This window comes from Fistularia commersonii, chromosome 18, assembly GCF_037954325.1.
Source record: "Fistularia commersonii isolate RoL2024-O1a breed Wild chromosome 18, RoL_Fcom_v1.0, whole genome shotgun sequence".
NCBI lineage: Eukaryota > Metazoa > Chordata > Actinopteri > Syngnathiformes > Fistulariidae > Fistularia > Fistularia commersonii.
In genome coordinates, this window is record NC_141301.1 from 16,368,963 (window position 1) to 16,393,261 (window position 24,299).

A 24,299-nucleotide genomic window follows, 5' to 3' on the forward strand; every position below is an offset into this window, starting at 1 on the left:
TTTTGAGAAGGTCAGGCGATGTCAGGATCACTGGGCGGAAGTTCTTTGAAAACCCCTTCACAGACTTTGTCGGGTCCTGAGCTTCTCCAGAGGTGAGGACCTCTGGGATTGCGAGCGCTTGATGCTGAGACAGCGTGAGGAGGGTCAGCACCTGGCTCAGAACCACCTCCACTCTGGGCCACAGAAGGTTTGGTCTGATGTTTCATCTCCAGACCGCCTTCACCTTCTGAGTCCAGGACGGGTCCGGATTTAAATGTCCGATGTCCTGCTCCTGTTCCACGGCAAGGAGGATCTGAGGACACGGCGCCCCAGAGGACAACCACATGGCAGCTCCAAGTACAAGTGACACAGGTCCTGCTGAGGAGAAACATCTGGCTCCTGCAAAGTCACGTGGACCCGTCGGTCGGTCACGACGGTTCCGGCTGAGATCCGGGTCTCAGCGACGGCCGGGACCTTCGTCCAGTCGGGTTCCCCGGAGGAGGAGCCACAAAGCGCCCGACCTGCCCGTTCTCCACAGGTGCAGGTCGTTGGAGTCGGAGTCCACCATGAAGGTTGGATGGAGACGGATCCTGCCGTGACCTCACAATGTCGTCAACCATCTTCACATTTTTTCCAAGGCTCTTCTTCCGTGGCTTCGGGGACACCTTCGCTCTGGAGAACTTCTCATGGCTCTCCAGGAGCGACACACTGAAGCCCGAGCAGAACTCCAAACATCTCCCGCATCTGGAGCGCCCTCCACGCACATGGACCGAACCATCACACCCAGCATCTCCAGCCATCTCAGCAGGTTTCACTTCCAGCAGAAGGAGCGCATTAAAGAAGGGCAGCCGTTTCCCACCGACGGTTTTTATCTCCATGGACGAGGAGCTGCTTCACAACGGGAAGCGTCTGAACCAGGACCTGATTATCCAACATAGAAGAAAAGCACAGGATTCACCAAACAGTTCTTTATTAAATACAATGCAGAACCCAGCCGGCACGTCCATGTGTGAGGGTGTGTGTGAGTGTGTGTGAGAGTGTGTGTGAGTGCAGAGGCAGCAGGAGGTTGAAGGAGAGCAGGGTAAACAGTGTTATCTGGGACGCGCAGCTCCAGACCGGCCCTCCTCGGTGCTCGGCCGAGGGTGAAGAGCGCCGGTTGGTCCTCGTGCTTTGACTCCACGTGACCACGGGAGGTGAAGATGGACCCTCCATCACCTCCTCCTCCATCACCTCCTCCACCTCCACCTCCTCCTCACCACCCAAACTACAGAGGAGAACCTCCTCGCCCGCCGTTTGTAGTTATAACCAAAAAAAAAAAAAAAAAGCAGTTTCAGGCCGGCTGCTACTCGGCGGGTTCTTTAAGGATTATCCGCTCACAGCGAAAACGTACAAAGAAAAAAAACAGACAAAATTATTTTTTGTTTAACCAAAGAAAGAAACCCCGTGCAAGGGGCGGGGCCTCCTACTGGGCGGCCATCTTCCGTATGTTCATGATCAACCTCTTGCTGTAGTCCTTGTGGTCCACCGGCTTCACGTCCATCACCGTGGCCTTGATCCTGGACTCGTCCTGTCAGACAGAAGAAGTTCAGCCGCTGTCAAACAGCGTCGGAACGGCGTGAAGCTCAGCCCCCGCCCGCCCGCCCGCCCGGAGTCTTTCCGGTCCGTCCCGACCCTCCGGTCCACCGAGACCTCGCCGATGACACTTCATCAGCTTCCAATCGCCACCCGTCGGAACGGCGGCGCTCGCAGCTCAACGTTCTCCGGGAAAAAGAGCGTTCCCGTCACACCTCAGCACAGGGATCGCGTCCGAGCGCCACCGTGGCTCAACTTCATGTGGAAAGCAAATATATAAACAAACAAAAAGGCGGCTTTTAAAGACGCAAGCGTCTTCGCCGCCGTCTAGACAGAAAGGTCGTCTCCAGCGCGGCTATTATGGGCAGCATTTAAGCAGGTTACCGCTGTTAATCAGCTACCGGGTAAGAAAGAAACTGCGGTTTGACGGCCGCTCTCAAACACATCCCATAATGAACGTCTGCTCCACGGCCTTGGAGCTTCTAAGACACAACATGAGTCAGATGTTTTCCTGAGCTTGTTCTGCAGCGCTCGGCGGCTCCTCAGGGACACAGACCAGGTCACAGACCAGGTCACAGACCAGGTCACAGACCAGGACCTGGAGGGGAACCAGGAAGAGCAGAGCCGTCCGGTCTGATACAACTTTGACTTGGGACCACCTGGGAACCGGCTGAGGTGAACACACACACACACACACACACGCGCACACACACACACAAGCGCACACACACGGTGGGGGTTCTCAGGGTCTGGCTCCAGGTGAGATAAGGATGCAAACATGGCCGCCGCGCTGATGTCACAGCGGCCTCGGGAGGACGCCGCTCTAAACAGACTCCACAGGAAACCACGCTAATGGGGGGTTTTCTGTGGTCACCATACCTCAGCTCTGCTTTCCAGCAGGTCCGTCACCAAAACACAGGATCTTCTCCTGAGCGTGCAGCCCAGGTCCCAGGTGACGCCCCGCGAAGCTCCTCTGTGCGGTCGGCGCACGGAGACAAATTAAAAAGGGCGACGTCTCCCGCGGAGGTGCCGTTAGCCGCTGAAGCTATGTTGTGGTGGCTCCACAGAGGCCCGCCTGTGGAGCGGCGGCAGGTGTCTCCGCCGGAGGAACCCGGGCTCCTCGGCTCCGCGGACACAGTGGACGCCTCTGTGCTCGGCTCCGGCTTCCTGCTCCGAGGAACCGCGACAATCCGGCCCTTCATGAGCCTCGGACACACGGAGCCTCTGTGCTCGCCGCCGGCAGGAAGGAGGGACGGCGAGCGCTTCGCGGCCCCGAAGGCGAGCGCTACCAGCGTCCGCGGACGGAGCCGCCGCCGCCAAAGCGAGGCGGTTTCAAACGCGGCGGACGTCTGCGGCGGGACGCTCGCCGCGAGGACGCCGCCTTCTGCCGAACCTCTAATTTCACGTCTGTGAGCGAAACGGGGGTTCAGAGGTTTACTCACGTTGTACGTCTCCAGCTTGACTCTGCTGCGGAACACGAAGGTGTTGAAGTTGGCCTGCTGGAAGACCTCGTCGAAGGCCGACTCGTTCTGAAAGACACCGTTCGGTTTCATTGGGATGCAAAAGAAGCTTCTCGTTTCATTTCTTTCAGGAACAGAGGGAGGGCGTGGGAAGAGCGTGCACGTCTGGCGGACCACGAGCCCGGAGCTGCGGCTTACCGACTCCTTCAGCTGGCCCAGGTAGGCGGCGTTCTGGCCCAGGATGGCCTCGGCGCTCTCCTGGAAACAGGTCACCCACTGGTTGTCCCCAAAATCAGATATGTTGGCCTGAGGAGCAGAAACAGAAAGGACACGTCACACACTGCTTTATTTAGGGACCGTACAACACCGACACACACATTCAACACACACACACTCCGATGGACCTCCTGCATGGGTTTGGATTGTGGGAGGAACCCGGAGGAACTCCACGCATCTAGATGACTGTTGTTGCTGAATCACTAATAACCATGCTGAAGGACACACACACACACACACACACACACACACACACACACACACACACACACACACACACACACACACACACACACACACACACACACACACACACACACACACACACACACACACACACACACACACACCTAATTAGTCCTCCTCCTGCTGACAAGCAGCAGATCTCCAGTTTGTTGGAGCTCAGATAAAGACGGTGTCAAACGCTGAGGGTTGAAGACCAGACGCAGGTGTGTGAGAAGGTCTGTGCTTCACGCTCTGGTTTGTTGTATTTGGCTTGCAGAAGAAGAAGGCGGGTCTCGGGTCGCTCCTGACATGAGCCGTAATGAGCCCATCCTTCTCAGATCCAGCAGCGAAGCAGCAAAGCTCAGCACTTTCTCTTCAAGAGCAGAAACAGTCCCAGGCTGTCCTCTCTGCTCCGCTGGGAGGAGTCTGAACCTCCTCCAGAACCTCAGAGCCGCCGGAGATGGGCGAGCGTCGGCTCAGAAAACACGGTCAGAGAGCAGGAGATCAGGAGAGCAGGAGAGCAGGAGAGCAGGAGAGCAGGGGCTGGAGATGCGGCGGAGGAATGCCAGCTCAGATGTGAAGATGTGAGGCCCATTTCGTGGCCAGGCCGGGGTTGGAGGAAGGTTTCGCCGGAGGCGGCGAGGAGCAGACGGTTATGGGTTTCTTCTAAGTCCAGGTTGGATCGGCTGCGTCGCCAAAGGTCTCAGACGACGACGTCACGGATGAATGAAAGCCCAGGAGGTCCAAAGGACAGCAGGTGTTCGGCGCAGCAAGAGGTGCTTCAAACATGAGACGGTCTCCCTCAGGCGCTCACCAAGAACATGTTCCTCCATCCCTGGACCTTTCAGCTTGACCTTGAGCTCAGATGGTGCCAGATGAAAGCGGACGCCGGCCGCACGCAGAGGAGCTTCAAAACCGACCGTCCGAGACGGAGAAGACGGAGAAGACGGAGGCGATGGAGACCCGAACCCTGAGGATCACTCACCGACAGGATCAGGCGGTACTTGAAGTTGGGGAACTCCTTGTCACACTTCTCGCAGCGGAACATGCCGTTCTGCTGGTCGATGACCTTCTTGTTGCAGTCCTGGCTCGGGCAGGCCTGGTAGAGGCAGTTCTCCTTGCGCAGGTAGACGATGGTGGCGATGCAGGTGAAGTAGTCCGCCTGGAACGAGACCGGAGGCAACGGGGATGAACAAAAACACACACCCTGAGTAGAGACGGCACTCGGAGGAGGAGCCGATGTGTGAAGGCCAACCTGGAAAATATCCACCAGTGACACGAGGCTCACTGCCACAGACGGAAGAGGAGGACCAGGACGTCCTTCAACCACAAAGTGGTCGGTGCAAGACAGGAGAGGATTCCTCTCATCTGCCTCCCACACTTGGACGCCCACTGAGAGGAGACCCAGACCTCTGCTGCCGAGGCTGGAGGTCGAAGGGACACGTGGGTCCTCATCGCAAGTCTGGCGTTTCCTGCAGCCGTGTCCGTTTCAGGGCTTTTAGGAACAAAAAAGCCGTCCCGCCGCGGACCGGCGGCTCGGCTAATCGCGCCAACATTGGGTGTCATCGCGGCTGCAGCGCCGGGGAGGAGACAGGAAGACACGAAGCAGCGGCAGGGAAACAGGAGGGCGGAGACGCTTCCTGTCAGCGAGGGCGAGGGAACGTCCCGAGGCACAAAGACCGGCTGACAGGGACAATTAGCCGAAGGTCTGCGGAGGCCTGACCCCGCGGCCCGAGCAGGGCGGAGGACGGACGCCTTTGTCAGAACCATCCCTCGTCTCAAACGACGCTCGTGAAGAGCAAAGGGTCGTGGGGGGGGGGGGGGGGGGGGGGTGGGGGGGGGGTGTCCTCCAGGTGACAGAGGGCCGGCGGCTGCGTCAGAAGAAGCCCGAGCTGAACGGACGACGTTCACGCCCTGTGGCGGCTCTGGAGGGGAACCATCAGGCTGCAGCTGCACAGCCGGAGAGGTTTCCAATAATGTTCTTCGTGGTGAATTCTAGCCATCCAGACATGATCCTGAATCACGCAGGAACATTTGAGGAGAAGGATCACATCAGGCCAAACTCTGGCCTTTCCTCCCGTTGCGTCTGCGCCCGTATGTGATTTCCCCTTCGGAGTCGTCCATCACGTACCGGAGAGCGCTAACGTTGAGCGGAGGCTAAATCACGGGTGTTAAATTACAGCGGCTAATATCTTAGCATAGGTCACCATTTTCTGCTCGGGTTGATTCACACACCTCCGTGAGCTACGTCCCCTTCCGCGGCTTCACTAAAGAGCGGGAAATCAAGAAAACGTATAACTTATCATTTGGTTGCGAAGGGGAGGGAATGAGGCTGTGTAATCTGTGCAATCAGTCCAGGAGATAGATGTGACTTTCACCGCGAACGCACACCCAGCGTGGAGGAGCACAAAGGATTAATGAGCTGCAGGAGGAGATCGGGAACCTTGGTGGGATCCCAGTTTTAGCTCCTCAACTGCTGTCGCAGTCATTTTACGAGTCGATGATTATGAAAATTCATCATTCCGCCTGTCAGCGGAGAAGCTTTGCGGCGCGGCCTCCGGGATGACAAGGTTACGCCGTAGCGGGTCGACATACGCCGGCGCCGTTCGGAGGGTTGAGCGAAAAAAAAAAAATAGAAAAAGGCAGCTCATCAGTTGTGGGTTAACACAACGTTTGAGATTCGCCGCGGGTCAGAGGGTCGTCCACATCAGACGGCTGAGGGGCTGCGCGGCGACGGGCTCGGCCCAAGACCGCGCACGGAGCGCGAGCCAGATCCATCTGAGGAGGAGCAGCCCGGAAGACCTTGAACATCTTTGGAACTCCGTTTTTCCAGACCGGTGACCACAAGAGTTTTTAAAGATGGCGGTCAACAAGAAGGATCCGCCGACGGGCGCGACTCATGACTTCCACCGGCCGCTCACGTCGGACCGGCTCCTGGAAGGAGACCCGCCTCGGAGGAGGAGCTCAGATGGCTCCTGGTTCCAAAAGCACCGAGAAACGGCCACGATCCCGAACGGGTTCGAGGAGCTGCAGGAGGTCCCACGGCGGGGAAGAGGCTGGCGGAGAGCCTTCTGACCACAGCTGAAGACGTGAGGCGGCCTGAGGCGGCCTGAGGCGACGTAAGACGACGTAAGACGACGCTCAGTCCGGCAGGGGCGGCGGTGAGGAAGGATCACACAGCTTGTGAGAGCACGAGCTCACAGCCGGGGCGTCCGGACGCTCTCCCAGCGTACCTTGTCTCCGTGTCCCAGGTGCTCGGTCTTGATATCAGACAGAGTTTTCCAGTTGGTGACGGCTCCTCCCTGGCCTCCCTTCATCTCCGTCAGGGACTGTCCAGCCATGGAATGGCCCTCCTTGTCGTACCTGTGGAAAAATAGCGTTCAGTAAATTGTCAGCGCCGCCCGCTCCGGCGAACCCGCTGTAAATGTGCAGTTTGCTCATTAACCTCCACAACACCCCGCCTGCGAGCAGCCCGTGTGTTTATACGTCTAATGCATCACCAGTAAAAGCAGGAGACGCCGCCGCCGCCACGCTGCGGGCACGCCATTTAACCAGATTTAACAAAATAATCTTGTTCCGGGCAGAATGACGCCTTGCGACGGTTAAAGCGGATGAATGGACGGCAGAGGGGCTGGAAAGGCTCGGGGCCGCCGCCATCGCAGGAGAAAAACCCTCTCAGCCTCTCCACGCCAGACCGAGAGGAAGAAGGGGGCGATGAAGGAGTAATGGATGGTGGAAGAGGTAACCATTAGAAAGGTTCAAAGGGATCAATAGAGCTGACTAATCTACTGGCCACGAGGCAAGAGGACACACAGCGAGGTTAACACGCTTTGCTCCCGCCACACACACACACACACTCATTGAAAATATTCCCATTAACAGTTCAGGCTGCGACCTGAGAGGACGCAGACGCCCCCCCACAAACACACCCACAGACAAACACACCCACACACACACCGGACTGACAAATGTGAGCCATTCTTTTACGCTGGCACCAATTTCCTCTGCAGCCAGACGCCACGGCTTTGCTTTAATTGCCGCAGAGCGAGGAGAGCCTGACAGATGGATCGGGGGCCGTCCTCTGTCCGGCCTCGGGACGGAGGTTTAGACAAAATTCAAATGGAGAGGAAAACCGGTCGGCCGATTTCCCGGCAATAAACTGTAATAAGGAATAAAGGTGTCCGGTGCGGACAGATGCACGGCACACTCTGAAAACACACACCGCTCTCAACATAATGACGAGCGATTACCCGAGCGCTTCAAAGAGCGCCGGGAAGGGACTGAAACATGGACTCCGAGGAGACACCGAGCCGCCGCCGGGTGACCGTCCTCTCCTGCGCGTGGCCAAGCTGCAAAAGTGACCCGAACCTCCTCCACACTCAGACCACTTTACACTTCGATGGAGGTGAAGGTAGAAGAGCGAGCGCCGCTAACTTTCTGAAGAGGGCTGGTGCTGCTGCAGCAGAGGGTGAGACCTGGTTCCTGGACAGAAGAACCTGCAAGCCGCCTGCCGGCAGGTCGGCGCATCCGTCTCAACACGCTGAAACCCAGCTTTCTAGTGCTCTGATAGATCTGTGCAACACCAAAGTGGAGCGTCCGGATCCTGCTTCACCAGGGACCTACCGTCCACTGGAGGAGACCCTAGGTCTGCAACACCGCACCATCCAACGGGGACATCTGGGGAAAATCCATCCCCGCGTCCTTAGCAAGACGGTCAGAGGATAGAGCCCTGGGCTCTTCTCAGCTACTTTGGAAAAAACAATCATTATAATGTTCACCAAAGGACGCAGTGGAGCAGCGGTTGGAGCTTCTGCCTCGCAGCCAGAAGGTCCCTGGTTGGATTCCCACAGGGGGCCCCCTCATGCCGGCTTGGGGTTCCTCAGGGTTCCTCCCGCAGCCCAAACACAAGCAGGAGGTTCAGCGGAGACCCTACACTGTCCAGGTGAGTGGATGGTTGGTGTCTCCGTGTGACGCGTGAACAAGGTGGCCGGTCGGACGTCTCCATGTACAGATGAAGAGTGAATGAGTGTTTGTGAAAAGATAATCCAACGGCTCTATTCCTTCTCTGCATCGCCGACTTGTCTCAAAGAAAATCAGAAGTCCTGGGCCAAGATCCTGGGCAGAGGGTCCTGACCTTCACGAGGTCTTTACCAAACACCTGTCATTACTGGACCGGTGAATGTATAGGAGTTGGACGTTTAGAACGAAGAACTGAGCCGTGTCTCCTTGTCGTCCTCCAGACCTGCAGCCGGCCCACAGGAAGCTCACCATCTTCAGTAGGATATAAAGACACGAGCCTGGCGTCTTCCCTCCGGTCCATCTGCAGACACCTGCGACTCTTCCAGAGCAGAACATCGAAGAGGACCGCCGGGGGGCCGGACGCTCTTCGGCGGAAAATAAAGCACTCGATGGATGAGTGCAGATTGTAAAAGCTATTGGTGGAATCTGCCGGGAGTAAATAATAAACACAGCCATCGCAGAAAGGCTACGGTGAGACGATCAGATCCGTTCCTTCACGCTCCTCCTTCAGGGAGAAACAAACCCTCCGATGCCTCGCTGCCGACGGCCCAAAGTCCTGACTGAGCCTCTGCCATGGGAAATCATTTACTGCTAAATTATTTGCATTTCTCACTCAAATGTCTTCCTTACGATGTGCGTGACGAACAATCACTTGCCGATGGACCGTTGAACAATTCGTACATCTTCTCATGACGTATGTGGCGGACTATTATTTGCTGACGGACTGCCGAATTGTTCGTGAGTCTCTCACGTGCATGTCTTCTCTCATGACGTGCGCACCAACAAGAAATCGCAGAATGTTTTGAAAACGTCCTGTGCCCAGCTGCAAGAAAACATCACGGCGCCCTGACTGCCGCATCGTGGGCGGGGAAGGAGTGGGGCGTCTACTTCCCCCCCATCCATGACCTACATGTGTTTGGCTGAAGAAGAATTGCCCCCCCGACACCTGGCTGCAAAAACTTCTGAGGACTATAAACGCTCGACCCGCCCTTCTCACCTGCGGGATTCGGGCGCAGACTTCCGAAAGAACTCCATATCGTGCTTTCCCTTCTGGCATGCAAGACAAAAGCAACGCGGCGCTACTTCTCGGGCGTCCCGACTCTTCTGTTGTTTAAGAGCCACATCCTGCCTTCAGGAGAGGCGGAGCCTGCGCCTGCCGCATGCACACATTTATGCATTAAAAACGAATCAAATCCCCAACTGTATGGAATTCCATTGATCCCAAAAAGCAGCGGGACCGGTTTAGCTGAAAAAGAGCGTTGCGCGTGAGGCTCGGGTGGCCGGATCCCCCGACCCGACCGTCAGGGATGCAGGACCAGCCGGCTCCACGCCCAAAGCGGAGCGAGGGATAAATAAAGTCAGCAGATGCGTCCGAAAAACGACCACCTTCAGAAGGAGGTGAAGCGCCTCTGGCAGAGACCGGGATCCCACTCTGCTGGAAATCCCTTCCCGGGTCTCCCGGGACGCGTGGGAGCGCTGACGGAGCGCTGACGGACCGCCTCCGGGACGCAGGGGTCCAGACTCGGACCGAAGCCGCCACCTACCAGCCGCGGAGCTTGTAGGCCTCCGGGATGTCGGGGTTGACCATCAGGGTGCTGCTGAAGGAGGCGGAGAGGGAGCGGCCTCCGTAGTCCGACAGCTTGGCCCCCTTGATGGCGAGGACGGGCTGGCCGCCGGCGTCAAACTTCTCCGCCTGCAGACAAGAGACGGATTCAGATCCGATCTAATGACGGGAACGCAGATTTGACAGGCCGTCCCGTCGGGCCTCGGTATTTTCCTACAGAAGGTGCTCGGACTTCCGGCAACGATCAGATTCCAGCACAGTTCACGGTTCAGAATTACTCCGGAGAAATTTTAAATTAAAAACTCTTCCCAGAAGAACGCCATTTAAATGTAGAGTTATCTCACAATTTTCTCGAATATTACTAAGTACCATCAACAGCACTCAGCGCCAACTTATTTAAATCTCATCTTTTTTCCTCCTCCCTTCGGTGCAGAATACTTCACTCATGTCCTCATCACAGCAAAACACGAGCGTCATCGCCAATCACTACAGCTTTCAAAATATCAAGACGCTGTTCCAATATCAGATGCATCTGGAATCCAAGTCCAGGATCAGAACTTCGAGGAGCTCCGTTAGAGGGTTCAGTATTAACCGGCAACCTTGTTAACCAAATATACACACACACATATATATATATATATAGTTATTTAATTTTTAGTCAGGTCTGTGTGTGAATAGCTTCAAAATCTGAATATAATCTATGGACGGCAGCTCTCTGGGCAGCCGGTCACACGTTCTGATGCCTGACAACATTACCGGGTCTCCATTAGCATCCTGCCGTTTGTGTTGCTCCATTAGCATCCTGCCGTAAATGTGCAAGCGTGAAAGCGCAGGAGAGTAGCTCATGGCGGTGGAGGGACGGCTCGGACAACAAAGATCGCATGTCTAGTATGATGGATTCCACAAAACACGTCTTCACTAACTCCCAGAATCCTGATTTTGTTGTTAACTCGAAGTCTTGGGGAAAAAAAAGGAGTATTTATCCGCCTTCAAAACCGCGAGTATTCATCTCCGGGCGTTCCGCCTTTCCTCCTCTACCATCCATCCTGCGTCCACGGCAGGTCCCACAGGACCAGGCCTGACCAGGATCTGTCACGCAAACAGAGAGGGAACGCGGCGTTTCCTCCGACGAGCCCAGAGCCAAACCCACAGAGGACACGGCCAAGAACTCACGGACAACCGACCCGGCAGCGCTCCGTCTCATCCCCGGAGAACCCTGACGTACCCAAACCACAGGAGCTGAGTGACGGGCCATCCCTTCCCTGGCTACTCAAAGTATCATCCCATAAAGCCTCAATATGAACTGATAAATGTGAGGCGAAGGCACCCGTGTCCCTCGAAGCAGCCTGTCGGCGTCGGGTGACCAGAGCATCCTGCAAACACAGCTTGAAGGTTTCACATGTCCTGCCTTTGGCGACGAGGTTTATTTGTAAGTAAAGTTGTTCAAGGAACAGTTTGTCTTTAGCTGTAATATTTTGATTGGGAGAGCCAAAAGGTGATCGGTGGGCGTGGAATCGTACGGATCAACGAAAAGTGACCTTGAAATATATTTCCCAATCACTATTGTGGCAGGAAGCCTGCGGAGGAGCACCTCGTGGAACAGATCCGCTGCCTCCAGGAGTCTGATCGGACCGCCGTCCACACTTACCTCCTCTCCCCACAGGGTGACGGTCACGACCTTCGCCGACATGTCCATCAGACTGAGCGTCCTCTTGGACACCTCGCGGTTGGACTTGGTGGTGAGCCGGGTCAACTCGTCCACGCTCCTGCACACTCCGATCACATCTGCAACGGGAGGACAGTCCTGTTTTGGCGCAATTCGAAGAGGCGGGGTTTCGGGTGTGCGGTTCCCGAAACCGTCTGCCGGCTTCTCCGCCTCGCAGACGGCGAAGATGGGCATTTCTAGGACGTCCGCCGCAACACTCGAGACCGTTTACGGTCCGACGGGCAGCCGGAGACGGGGGTAACGGAGCGGGGAGACGGATTCTACACGAATTCGCCCACAAATAAACATTGCGCAATGAGTTTTCCCAGTACTGCGCATCAAGAGGACGAGGTTAACAAGGAGAACCGGCAGGACGTCTTGATGGTAACAAGAAAAACTGGCACCATCTCCGCATCCCAACAGCTCCTGCCTGCTCTCACAGCCCCGGGGATGCAATCATCAGCTGACAAGAAGCGCGCCGCAATAAGAGCCTGGCGTAGCTTCGACTTTTGGAAAGTCTGACAATTTTATCTTGTTTCCTGCCCGTCACGGCAAGAGTTATCTGAGGAGCTTTCACAAAGACCAGGTGCAGACCAGAGGCTTTCTCCCGCCAGCAGACACACCTCTGCGGCGTGGCGTCCAGGGGCCTCATCGATCAACCGCGCCGACGCGCAGAAAACCAGGCAACGCCGACACTTCCACACAAACTATGGGATTTATCAACTTCTATTTGCACGTAGGAACATGTGCGCTAAATTTATCACGTGCAACGGGATTTGTCAACCCGTTCCTTACCGGTGTGTGTGGACCCGGTGTCCGCATCTTTGATAAATACCCCGTTCGGCCCGACGCCATTCTTCATTGCGCAGCGCGGCCTTTTCGACGCGCAGCCGACAAATGAGGCCCCGGGTTGAGCGCCATCCACGCCGCGGTCTCAGCAGAGGAAACGGCAAAACGCCACATTCTGAGAGAATAAGTGTTCACTGGAACACGGACTTCCAAGAGCATCAAGGCAGGAGTTTCCCGACCTTCCAGACTCCGATCAGTCCATTTTTTGCATGAATGATCGGAGTCCAGGTCTGAGTTAGGAGCGAGCGGGACGAGAGTCCGGCGCCACCGCCGCCCCCGAAGTGGCGTTTAAAGGCAGCGGGACGCGCCGCTCGCCGCGAGCTCAGAGCGGGTCGTGGAAAAACACAAGCGAGGTGTGCATGAGGCGGGTTCGTCCGTGAGGAGATGGAGAAGTCGTCCTGGGTGAGATACCAGGACGGAGAGCATCGTCTGTGAGAAGGCAGGAGACATTTATGGGGATTTGGTGCGGCGGGAACGTGGACGGACGAGGCGTTCAAAGCCGGTCAGGGAAGATTTGATGGTTTTTAAGAGGAGCGGCTTCACTCCGTCCATACATGGACTTTTAGTCAATGGGTCGAGCAGCATGTGGTGGCACTGAGCGCCTGTCCGGTCAGCGACGTTAAGAAAACAGATCTAAATGAAAAAGCTCCAGCCTCCTGCCGCCGCCGGAATCTCTGTTCCATCTTTGAGGTAAACATGCGTGACAAACACTGTTAGTTGAGGTTCTCTTATGTTATTCTAAACATTATTTGTTCACTCTAGAGTGCATTAATCTTATTTACAGACATGGAAGAAAACCAGGGGTGGAACGGATGAGTTTCTATTGATTTTATGAGTTTTGATTCACGAGCACCTGAGCTACGAGCTCGGCCTCCGAACGGATTCTTCTCCTCGGTCAAGTTACGAAGGTGCAAAGTGCTGGCGGGACCACGCGGGACCTTCTGCGGCCTCCAAGCTCCGCTCCTCCGGGGCCGAGGACCGAATGCGCCCGTGCTTATTATTCACCGAGAAAAACAAGTCACTGACACGCCGTCCATTTTGCGCCGTAAATGCAAACGGACAACTTCACCAAGCGGGAGATATTTAAATGTACAGCTGCCGGAGAGACGATCACGACTCCAGACGTCTGGAGATCCCTCACCTCATAAAGACATCCGGCCTGATCCGAGCGGAAGGTTACGCCTGTGATTAAACGTTAAGGCCTGATGTTTTATGTACGACCTCATTTAGGTCCGTTTTTGAAGGAAAAAAAAAGAAAAGAGAAGCGCAAACTTCACACTCTGAAGCTCTTTATGTTTCATTCATGTGAGGTCGGATTTCGGACCGTTCGGGAGGGAGGTGCCGAGGAGACCTTCTCAAAGACTCCTACGTCCCAGAGGACCACGACCTCCGACGCTTACCTACGATGGCGTCCTTCTCCCTGCTCTCCAGGTCGCCGATGGAGACAAAGTCCCACTGCACCATGGGAATGTCGCCGCTGTCCTCGCAGGGGATGATGGAGGTCTCCCCGTTGAGCGTCATCTCGTAGTCGTTCTTCACGGACGTGTACTGCTTGTTGGCGATCTTCAGCGCGCACTTGGAGATGTAGTAGACCTGGAGCGGACGGAGGGACCGACCTCAGAAGGACGGGGCGACGGTGTTCCACAGGAGATGGTCGCGAGCGGCTTGCAGCGCCCGGACGCCCCGATCACCTCTGAAGTTCTGACGTACAAAGCGCCGGCAGCGGCCGCCAGAGAAGACGGGCTCGGGCTGGGAAGGAACCACAGCCTGGAGAACAAACCTCACCTTTCCAACCTCAATCAGACTGAAGAACTTGTCCACTTCCTGGTTGAAACCGGTCACTCTTATCTCGCCCTTTGGGGAAAGAAGGAGGACCTTGGGGTCAGAGACGGTTGGACTCGGGCTCAGCAGGAAGACGGTTGGATCTTACGAACTCACGCTCTCGTCCATGATCTCCATGGAGAACAGCTTCCCGTCACCTCGGGAGTTGCTCCAGGTGCGGATGCTGTTCTTGTTGGTGACCCGGGCGCGGATGGTCCACCTGGCAAAGACGAGGCTTCCGGTTACTCTGAGAGAAGCTCCGGCACGCTTTCTGAGCTCCTCATCACGACCGGGTTGGAGGCGGAGGACATGATGAACATTCTGGCCGGTGAGGGTTCCAGACGCAGCTACATGCAACAGAAGCTACATGTTTGACCGACCGACCGACCGGGGTCAGGATGTGACGACAGGGCGAACGCTCATGTTTCGGTTGCAAGTGAAGGACGCTGAACGGTTGCACGTCGATCCGAGGGAAAGCGAACGCTTGAACGTCTCTGGAGCGCGTGAACGAGGGCGAACGTCCGCTTGGCCAGATGTGACGTGCGAACGGCTTTTTGTGCGTCTGACGTGCCAATGATGATGAGTTGGGTCGATAATCGATGACCGTCAGAATGTAATTGTGACGCGCATGTTTTAAGACGGGCGTCTGAGCAGGTTGAGAGGCGGCAAAAAGCAGAAATAGTGACTCGGGTCCGACAGAGAAGCTGAGATGTTCCTGCTCCGACAAGAAAAGCAGCTCAACTTCCCGAGATGATTCTAGGGCTCTTCTGGCGCCACGGAGGTGGACAGATCTCCGAATGCGGTGAAGAACACACGGCTGGCTGAGGTGAACATCTCCCCGGCCAGTCACACATTAACACACACACACACACACACACGTCACCCACTTGGACTGGTACGGGTTGAGGCTGGCGATGGGCACCACCTTGGAGCCGCCCCCCGGGGTGCCGGGCATCTTCTGCGCCGCCTTCTTCCCAAAGTCCTTGCTGAATCCTCTGTTGGCTGCGGGAGATGGAGGACAGGGAGAAGGTGAGCTCGGCGCAGCAGCTCCTCAGACGCTTCGCACAAGTCCTGCTGCCCCGGACGGCAGGATCATCTCACTTCGGGAGAGAGCCTCCGTCCAAAGGAGTGGCCTTTAAGGACTTCGACGCAGGGAACACCAACAGGAAGAGATTCTCGCCAAACCGCCGTCGGGACTGAGCGCCAGAGCCGGGATTCACGTTTCACAGGATCGACAGCCGGCGGCCAAACGGCCGCTCCTCCTCGGACTTTGAAGCTGCGCGTTTTTGATTCGTGTGCGAATCATGGCGAGGATTACGCTTCAAAGTGTCCGCTTAAGTCCTCCCACTTTACCCACCTCTGCTAATGAAGGCCCAGATGAGGACACACACACACGCACACGCACACGCACACGCACACGCACACACGACAGCTGGAATGGCTGCTCTTCAGGCTGCTTCCTCCAGGGGTCTCCACAGCCAATCATCTGCCTCCATCAAACCCTCTCCTCTCATACCATCTACCTTCCTGTCCTCCTCCTCCTCCTCCTCCTCCTCCCCCATCCATCCATCCATGAACCTCCTCTCTGGTCTTCCTCTGAACCTCCTGCCTGGCAGCTCCGACCTCAGCATCCTTCCAGCCAGACCTTCTCCCTCCCTCCTCTGGTGATACCAGCTGTTGTTCCGAGGTGGAGAAATTCGCCATTTCACGACACATAATTCTAGGACTCATGAATACTCGAGTCTTCTGGTGAAAGCTGAAAAGGGAAAAGTCTGTGTGTCGACGAGACCAAAAGAAGGGAAATGCTGCCATCTGCTGCTTCCTCACGCCGGCCGACAACATCCGCCCGCCGCCGAAGCGCCCCCGCCCGCCCTGTCGCTCAGAGCAACGCAGAAACCCCTCAGTCACCTTCACTGCTGTTGTGATTCTGCAGAGGAGGGCGGCCGGCAGGGGCCGGGGCCGGAGCCGGGGCCGAGGCCGGGGCCGGGGCCGACGGCGCTCCTTTGGCCTGGCCTGCAACACAAGTGGAAGGCGGGGAGTCACGGTGTGATCTGGACGTCCGTCCCACAGCTCGACGCTCATTCAACGCCACCAGATGTTTCACAGAGGAGCTCCTACCGTCGGTGTAAGGCACGGGGTCGCCGATCCGCCCGTTGACCTCCTCCGCTGACTTGAGAACGTCAATCTCCAAGATGACCACCACGCGCCTGGGACCAGGGAAAACAGCGACATTGACCAGAGAAGATGCTCCCCGGGGGGTCGGACGTGTCGGCCGAGGCCCGCGGACGGCAGCGGACACCTTCTGACCGGTGGACTAACACGTACCGTCCATCTTTGAGCGTGTTGGTCAGATGCCTCTTGAGGACGCAGATGCAGTTGGGCGCCAGGCGGTTGTCCTCGGCCAGGCCGTTGAGCTGGGTGGACAGCATGAAGGCTGCAACCCAGAAGACACGTTTTAAAGCTGGATCACAGCGGAGGTCCTTCTTCCATCGGGGAAAACGCCCGTAACACCCGGGAGGTCCCGCGGGGACCCTCCCCGCGTGGAACGCGGCTGCGTGGCGACTCACAGGACAGCGTGTGGCGCCCGTCGCTCATCATCACCCGGAAGCGAGCCGGCCCGTTGCCGCCGTCGATCTTGCGGATGTTCTGGAAGACAATCCCGGAGCAGAAGGTCAGGACCAGTGGCTCCGTGGGTGGTTTAGAAGATGTAAACACACGAGTCAAAGCTCCCCCCCCCCTGTCATCGGCCCTTCGGGAGAATTCTAGTCTGGATGACTAATGAACGGGTCCAAAACATGGACCTCCTGCGTCCTCTCCTGTGTTCTGAGGAGGATCAGGGAATCTCCCATGGTCATCTCCCGCCTGGACTACTGCAATTCCCTCCTAGCTGGATGACCTGCTTGTGTGATAAAATCACTGCAGATGGTTCAAAATGCTGCAGCACGGTTGGTATTCACTCAACCCAAAAGGACTCATGTTACACCTCTGTTCATCCAGTAGCTGCCAGGATCAAGCACAAGGCCCTGACCTGGCCCTCAAAACCACCTCAGGAACAGGTCCAGCATATCTGAACCAAGTGATAAGACCTTATGTTCCCGGCAGAGAGCTGCGTTCCTCTAATACAAACCTACTAGCAGTACCTTCTGCTCGCTCGAATCGATCTCAGGCAAAACTGTGCTCAGTTCTACTACCTCAGTGGTGGAACAAACTTCCGGGAGCAACAAGACTAGCATCATCTCTCTCAACCTTCAAGAAACAGGTAAAAACTGTTCTCTTTCAGGACTTTTTACTGCGCTGATGGCCCAGATCAGGTTAGGCAGCAAGTTAGGCTATGCAGTGTGTGTGTACGTTTGTGTGTCTCTGTCCAAAAAAAAAAAAAAAACCTCCCTAACCCAAGCTTACTGTTCTGTATATTTCCTGTGCATCGTGTATTTACAAGTGTATTTGCAGTCCCTATGTCCTCTATTGTAAGTCGCTTTGGATAAGAGCGTCTGCCAAATGTAATGTGATGTAATGTAATGTAATGAATCCACCTGATGTCAGCGGCGTGTTTTTATTTCCCTCTTTCCCGGATCAAGGTAAAACCTGCCAGGCTGCTTCTCGTTTATGATTTTGTGTTTGAATCGTGTTTGTGGGGATGCTAACGTAGCTCTGCTCACCACCAGCTGCAGCACCGCCTCGTTGCCTCCCTCCCCGCTGGACAGAGCCTGCGGACACACGGACAGCCTTCATGTCACACAAACGTGGAGAATAAAAGAAGAAAAAGCCGCTGCAGCCCGGTGACACCGCGGGACAGCGGCGGACAGCGGAAGACAATAAGCTAGCGTTAGCTTCGGGGCTGCCGGGCAGCGGGGCTACCGGGCGACCGGGCTGCGGCCGGAGCCCCTGGAGAAGGCGAGAGGAGCTCCGGGAGAAGGTAGAGAAGGTAGAGAAGGTAGAGAAGGTAGCCGTCGGCCGCACCTCGATGGCTCCTTCCGTCAGCTTCATCATCGTCACTTGTCCTCTCGCCGCTCACAAGCTCGGAAACTCCGTCCGCTTTGGCGCCAACGGCTCGGACGAACCCGCCAAGTGACGTGTTTCCGGTTTAATTTCTTTCTTCCGGTTCCTGCCCCGCCCCCTTCCCGCCGATCCCGGATGTTTCCCGCCTGACGGCGCAGCCGCTGACCGGAAGCCCCGCCGGCTCGACCAATCACAAGATCGGACACGGACACGTGACAGCAAAGGTGGCGCGCGCAGCGACGACAGGGCGGCGAACACGGCGTGCGTGCGTGCGTGCGTGTATTTATCCATTTTTCCGTGTTTTCACAAACATGTGAAGAAAAATGGAAAACGAGACATAGAAACACATACGGTATATATTTATATATGTATGTATATAGAGAGTAGCGAGCCACCAACGGTGGGGTTTATGTCGCTGCTGACATTGCGCGTGCACGGAGTGACGTGTGTTTTGGGGTGCAATGAATTCTGGGGTGTTTTACCCGGAAGGGAGCGGGAACAGCGAGTTATGTTGCAGGCCGTCCGTCCAGCAGCTGCTGCTCATCCATCAGAGTGATTCCCTCTGAACGAAGCGCTGCGGTATCTGTCCGTTGCAGTTGATGTGGGTGATGTTGCAGGTTTCTCAGGAGAGGCAGGACACGCCGCGCCTCACCTGACTGCACGGGAAGAAAGAAATGCAAAATGAGAAAATAAATTGGTATATTTGTATTTTCTGCTGACCTTCACCGTTTTTATTTATTTTTCTCAAAATCGCTGAAAAAACAAGTCACATTTACCGTTCAGATATGAAGAAGAGACGTGAGGAGATGCCGCAAACAGCTGAGCCCACTATGGATTGCACAAGGATTCTGCTAACCGTGCTAGCATGCTATGTGCTGAGACCATAGTGCTGAATCTGGATGTCACTATTAAAAAACACTTTTGATATTTGAACTCAATTTCCATAGTTAATGTAACTGTTTCTCATAATCATGAAGCAACTGCGAAGAGACATGAGGTGAGGCACGCAGTGACGGTGCCTCATGTTAGGGGGCGCCGCTGATTCCAGGGATCCTTCTTACTACTCGGCTACAGAATAATACAATTAGCAATAGCAAGCTACTGTAAACAGTTAGCAGGTCAAGTGCAGCCATCCAGTTGTTTTTTCCCGATCTCATGGGTCTGTACAGCTCACAAATGCAGAGGGATGAATGTAAATCTCCTGGGCAGCTTCTCCACTTTTTGGCCCAGAAGGATCTCATTCAAACTGTTCCTGAGGCATCAAAGTTGCTCCGGCCGGCGGTCACCGTTCAGGCTACGACAGCATCGGCGGGGCGCTTGTTCTCGGCTCCGAAAAGACTCAAAACATACGGTCGGAACAGGAGCGATCGAGGACGACCGTCTTCACTAGAGGTGATTTCCATTAAGAAGGAGAGACTTTTAAAAGTGAAGAAAGAAACGGAAGACTTCTACAAGCAATTTACCGATGCTTCAGCGCATGGACTTCATTTATAAGTAAAGGTAAGAGATGATAATGGTTTTTTTTTATGCTACAGTTTGTATGTAAAGAATGCCGATATCATATTTTAAACAAAACATGTCAACTGCCGCTAATAAAATGGTGACTAAGCTGCTCTGTAGGTTCATATGATTGTAAATGTGACCGTGATGACGTCAGTGCCTCAGCAGCCATGAAGCTCAGTGCATCTCACTGCTCGGTGCAATCGGAGATGTTGGAGATGTGGAGAAGTTGGAGATGTTGGAGATGTCGGCGGCTCCTCGGTGCAGTTGGTCAGTCGGAGATGTTGGAGGCGAGTCGGCGCCGCCATCTGCTGGCAGATGAATGTGCGCGGACACCGTTTCTGCTGCCGCCGAAGCCGCTCTTCAGGTTGTCCAGATGTCCCTGGAGGAGAAGACGTCGGTGCAAACTGACCGTCTGTGTCGTGGCGGAGGGTTGAACCTGTGCTGATGCCTCACACCTACACACCAGCGAGATGTTTGTCCGGTCTGTTTGTTCTGGTGTTCACGAGAAGAACGGACACGCGCGGTAATTTAAATCAGATTTATTGATCAAACATCCACGATTACAATGAACGCTTGTGCAGGAATGTGAGCGATTGGATTGGACGTGATGGAATGCGAGCGCGGAGCTCCCGGGGACGTGGACCGGCCGTGACGAACATCTCTGACCGTCTTTTGGAGAACGCGGCGTCACATCTCTGCTTTTCTTGTGGCTTTTCTGTTCCTTCTGCAGCAGCGCTGAGCTCCTCCTTGGGTTCCTGCGGCCGCATCTTCTACAGCAACATGGGGGTCGGGGGGGGGGGGGGGGCAATTTGACTGATCTACGTTGTGGGGGACCACATGCACTTCTCTGTACAACCGCGAGGACCGTGGTCTGGGTTGTCCAAACGCGCAAGCATGTCAGAGTCCTATTTGGGCGGACCTCCAAAAGGCCTGGCGTGATTCTTGTCAAAGGACAGTCCCGTTTTATCCTTGTTTCCAAACTCCCCTTTCTCCGTCACCGGAGCCCCGGGGTCGGGGTTGTTGACGACGCCCATGAAGATCGGCACTCGGGTCACATCATCCATGATGGCGAAGAAGAAGGGCTGGTTGAGGTGGAAGCCGGGGTTGGACGCCCGCGAGATGACGAGCGAGGTGGTGGCGACGGCCTCGGCGCCCTCCTCGTTGAGCTCCATGACGGATTTGTGCAGCACGCCGGACACCAGCAGGGCGCCGTCGGCGACGCCGGACAGATCGGGGCTCGCGAACATCTCCCCGAGGCCTGCGACAGAAGACGGCGCACGGTCAGCGAGCGGAAAACGTCTTCCGACGGCCCGCGTGGAGGGAACCTCAGGTCCTACCCAGTTTGCCGAGCGCGTCCTCCAGCTCCTGACAATATTCCAGCTTGAACTTGGGGACTTTGACCTGGACGGCCCGTTCCGGCGGCAGGCGGCCGTAAAGGCCCGAGATGTTCAGCTTGGACGCCAGCGAGGACACGTTCATCTGGCCGGAAACGGGCATGACCGCCAGCAGGCTCATGGAATTCTGGAAGGGAAACCGCGCCACCTGCACCGAGAGAAGGCGAGGCGTCGTCACGGAGGAGACGCCGCTCCAGGAGAAGGTCCGACCTGGGCTCCCCGCAGCCTCCTTACTTACCTGGGCCTCCAGGTCATTGTCAATAAATAAACTTAAGGGATACTTGGCGTCTTCCATCACCTCCACATCGACCATGTGATTGTCATCCAGGTAAAACACGCCTTTGGAGGTGAAGCGCGGGTCAAACTGAGTTTTCCATTTCCCTGCGGACGAAAAGAAGAGTGAGGGTCAGGAGGTCTGGCTTTGAAGAAGACGTCCCGTTCCCGCGGCGGGCCGGCGGCACACCGAGCCACGCCAGGGGTTCCAGGCTCATTTCGAGCAGCGCTGAGAAGACGCTCGCTCAGATCGAGACGACCAGAGGCCTTCACGTCTCCACCTTTGAAATGGACGGCGTTGATGAGCATCAGGAGGACGTCGGCGGGCAAGTTAGACATGAAGTTGGTCATCTTTCCGCCGGTGGCCTTCTCCACCCAGTCGTTGACCTGCTGAAGGCTCTCCAACACGGCGGGCTCCGAGTCGTACATCCGCCGGGATTCACGGATGAAGTCCTGCTTGGGTTCGAACCCTGAAACACAAGGCCGACGTTCAGACCGGAGGGAGCTCGGCGGCGGCGGCGGCGGCGGCGGCGGCGGCTGCGTTCCACCGCTCGGCGGCACGAGACCTTGTGCCAGGAAGATGCGAGTGGCGATTTGCAGGTGTTCGTTTTTGAGCTGCCCTAAGATGTGACGCAGAGACTGGTGGTAGCAGGCCAGAGTGTTTCCATGGAGATGACGCACGAGGAGCTCCTCCGTCTCATTGGCCGCACCTGAAAGGCAGACGGACGCGGTGATGGCGGCGGCGCTCGGCATCGTCGGGCGTCCGAAGAGACGCCGGGTCGCCGTGCCGTACCGAGAGCGAGCTGAGACAGAGCCAAGGATATGCTGAGGGGAGACACGATGATGTTGGGCTGCTCCTGCGTGGCCTCCAGGTTCTGCAGCAGTTGCAAACCCAGTCTCTGGACGTGAGCCGCGACCGTTTCCGCCGCCCGGGCGCTCCGGGCGTCCTGCGCGCACCCGTCCTCTTGCTCCTCCTCCGACGAGGCCCCGCTGATCCTGCTCGCCGTGGTCGGCAGAAGATCGATTTCCACTTGTGACGTGCTTTCGTTTTCCGCTCTCTGGAGGGGACGAGACGGAGGCTTCAAGGACACCGAAGGCGCTCGAAAAGCACCGTTATATAAACACACTCGGACACCGGAGGACGTCACGATCCCGGAGAAAGAAGGTGAACGGGAGAAAGCCCCCCCCCGGCCGAATCCCGGCTCGACAGAGGCTCTTCCACGACACGTCCCCGACGAATAAAGTTCCCTCCCGCCGAGAAGCCGTGATTGCCAGAGATGTGAGTGGAACATTTCATGCGTCCATCTAACCTCTGCGGGTCGGGCGGGCAGCAGAGGAACAAGAGGCATGGGCGGATTCGTCACATCTTCCACCTCGGCATTCTGTCAGGAGCAGAGACGAGACAGGACAGTCAGCGACAGGCAAAGCGCGGCCCGGGCATGATTTGGTAACGGAGGAGAAGCCGGGCGGTTTACGGTCGCTCCTCGGTTGCAGAGAACGATCAACAGGAGTGTCAGACGAAGGTCCATCTTTGAACCGCGTTGCTGGAAAGGAGTGAAATTGCTTTTTAGTACCGGCCCTCGTTTTCCGACAAACAACCGAAGCCGACCTTCCGACCTTCTCCCCGAGTATCCGGCTTCCCTTTTTGTCCGACGGTCGTTCGACAATTTGCCTGAAACGTCGGAGGATCTTAACCCTGAAGCGGCTCCGGCGCTCGGTCGCTCAGCCCCCCCTCGCCCGGCCGCGTCCCTTTCACCGTCACCGTCACATTACGCAATCCAACCCCCTCAGAGATATTTATCTTAAACGGAGAACTTTCCCCGCACGTCCGTCCAATCCCGTTAAAAGCGACACACAAAAGTGTGGAGTTCCGAGGAAAACGGGAGGTTGCGCGTGCGTCCGAGGTCCGAGGCTACGGCCCAACGTACGCACGGGGAAACGCACGGAGAAAACCATCGGCTGGAAACGACGTTCGGCGCCCGGCCCGTGTTCCGATCGCGTCCCCGCGAGTCGAACGAAAAGGATTTTGTCTTACCTGCAATTTAACTTAGAAAAAAGCCCGTGTCTTGTCCAAAAAAGGAGCAACCGAGTGACTGCGGATGGCAGAATTCCTGAGTGCGATTGCCAATTGTTATGCAAACAGTCAAAGATCAACTTACATTGATTGGGGCCTCATTTAAGCCACTATTTGTTTGTAAATTCAGCTACTCCGATTCATCCAAGGTTAAATATCGAAGTCTGCCAGACGGCTGCTTTGCACGCAAAGAGGCGTATCGCCGCGTCACGACACTAGTAGTCTCTCTCGGCGGGAAACATGACGGCTTAATTGCAAAAGCGTGGCGAATTCTGCGGCACGTCAGTAAACAAACACGGGCCGACGGGCGAAACGACACGTCCGACGGCGGATCAGAAAGCGTTTCCCAGAAAAAGCCCGTTTTGCTGTCAAATGAACGGAAGGCCCGCGACTTTTCTGACTCACAATTGCACAAGAGAACGGGAGAAACGAGGGGAAAAAAAAAACATAACTTGGCTCACAAAAGTAGGACCTTATAGATCACATGACGGCATCTGACAAAGGCTTCTGCAAACAGCAGAGGGACTTTGTCCAATGAGCTCCGGTGACTCAAAGTGTGGGAGGCAAACCTGCGGGGGAAAACAGC

General features: G+C 56.0%; 2 protein-coding genes across 5 annotated transcripts; both read right to left on the minus strand.

Annotated features, from left to right (window-relative positions):
- Positions 1-932: 932 nt before the first annotated feature.
- On the minus strand, positions 933-18,563 carry rpa1 (replication protein A1). The gene is made up of 17 exons (XM_086164854.1): positions 18,431-18,563; positions 18,130-18,177; positions 17,038-17,116; positions 16,796-16,904; positions 16,589-16,677; positions 16,379-16,483; positions 15,358-15,472; positions 14,588-14,690; positions 14,435-14,503; positions 14,050-14,242; positions 11,744-11,880; positions 10,076-10,224; positions 6,746-6,875; positions 4,498-4,674; positions 3,210-3,317; positions 2,994-3,080; positions 933-1,546 (listed from the first exon to the last, which is right to left on the minus strand). The coding sequence occupies exons 1-17, from the start codon at positions 18,458-18,460 to the stop codon at positions 1,442-1,444; spliced, it is 1,833 nt and encodes a 610-aa protein (XP_086020980.1). The 5' UTR covers positions 18,461-18,563; the 3' UTR covers positions 933-1,441.
- A 1,932-nt stretch (positions 18,564-20,495) lies between these two features.
- On the minus strand, positions 20,496-24,160 carry serpinf2b (serpin peptidase inhibitor, clade F (alpha-2 antiplasmin, pigment epithelium derived factor), member 2b). 4 transcript variants are annotated; one of them, XM_086164856.1, is made up of 10 exons: positions 23,799-23,926; positions 23,675-23,732; positions 23,115-23,183; positions 22,950-23,021; positions 22,433-22,697; positions 22,206-22,349; positions 21,921-22,109; positions 21,605-21,747; positions 21,310-21,514; positions 20,496-21,230 (listed from the first exon to the last, which is right to left on the minus strand). In XM_086164856.1, the coding sequence occupies exons 3-10, from the start codon at positions 23,166-23,168 to the stop codon at positions 20,878-20,880; spliced, it is 1,425 nt and encodes a 474-aa protein (XP_086020982.1). In that variant the 5' UTR covers positions 23,169-23,183; positions 23,675-23,732; positions 23,799-23,926; the 3' UTR covers positions 20,496-20,877. The 4 variants fall into 4 exon arrangements, with proteins under 4 accessions (XP_086020982.1, XP_086020984.1, XP_086020981.1 ...); XM_086164858.1 differs by lacking the exons at positions 23,675-23,732; positions 23,799-23,926 and adding an exon at positions 24,119-24,160; XM_086164855.1 differs by having other exon boundaries at positions 23,675-23,815.
- Between the last annotated feature and the right edge of the window lie 139 nt (positions 24,161-24,299).

What these genes read in the sequence shown, in the direction of transcription:
- rpa1 (XM_086164854.1), bottom strand. Translation starts at nt 18,460, where the DNA reads ATGATGAAGCTGACGGAAGGAGCCATCGAG. An exon ending in TGGAGATCATGGACGAGAGC is followed by an intron (nt 14,504 to 14,587) that starts GTGAGTTCGTAA and finishes CTTTCCCCAAAG; the next exon opens with GGCGAGATAAGAGTGACCGG. An exon ending in TCACCCTGTGGGGAGAGGAG is followed by an intron (nt 10,225 to 11,743) that starts GTAAGTGTGGAC and finishes TCTTGTCTGCAG; the next exon opens with GCGGAGAAGTTTGACGCCGG.
- serpinf2b (XM_086164858.1), bottom strand. Translation starts at nt 23,168, where the DNA reads ATGGACCTTCGTCTGACACTCCTGTTGATCGTTCTCTGCAACCGAGGA. An exon ending in TGCCCGCCCGACCCGCAGAG is followed by an intron (nt 22,698 to 22,949) that starts GTTAGATGGACG and finishes CGTCCCCTCCAG; the next exon opens with AGAGCGGAAAACGAAAGCAC. An exon ending in TCTGTCTCAGCTCGCTCTCG is followed by an intron (nt 22,350 to 22,432) that starts GTACGGCACGGC and finishes TCTGCCTTTCAG; the next exon opens with GTGCGGCCAATGAGACGGAG.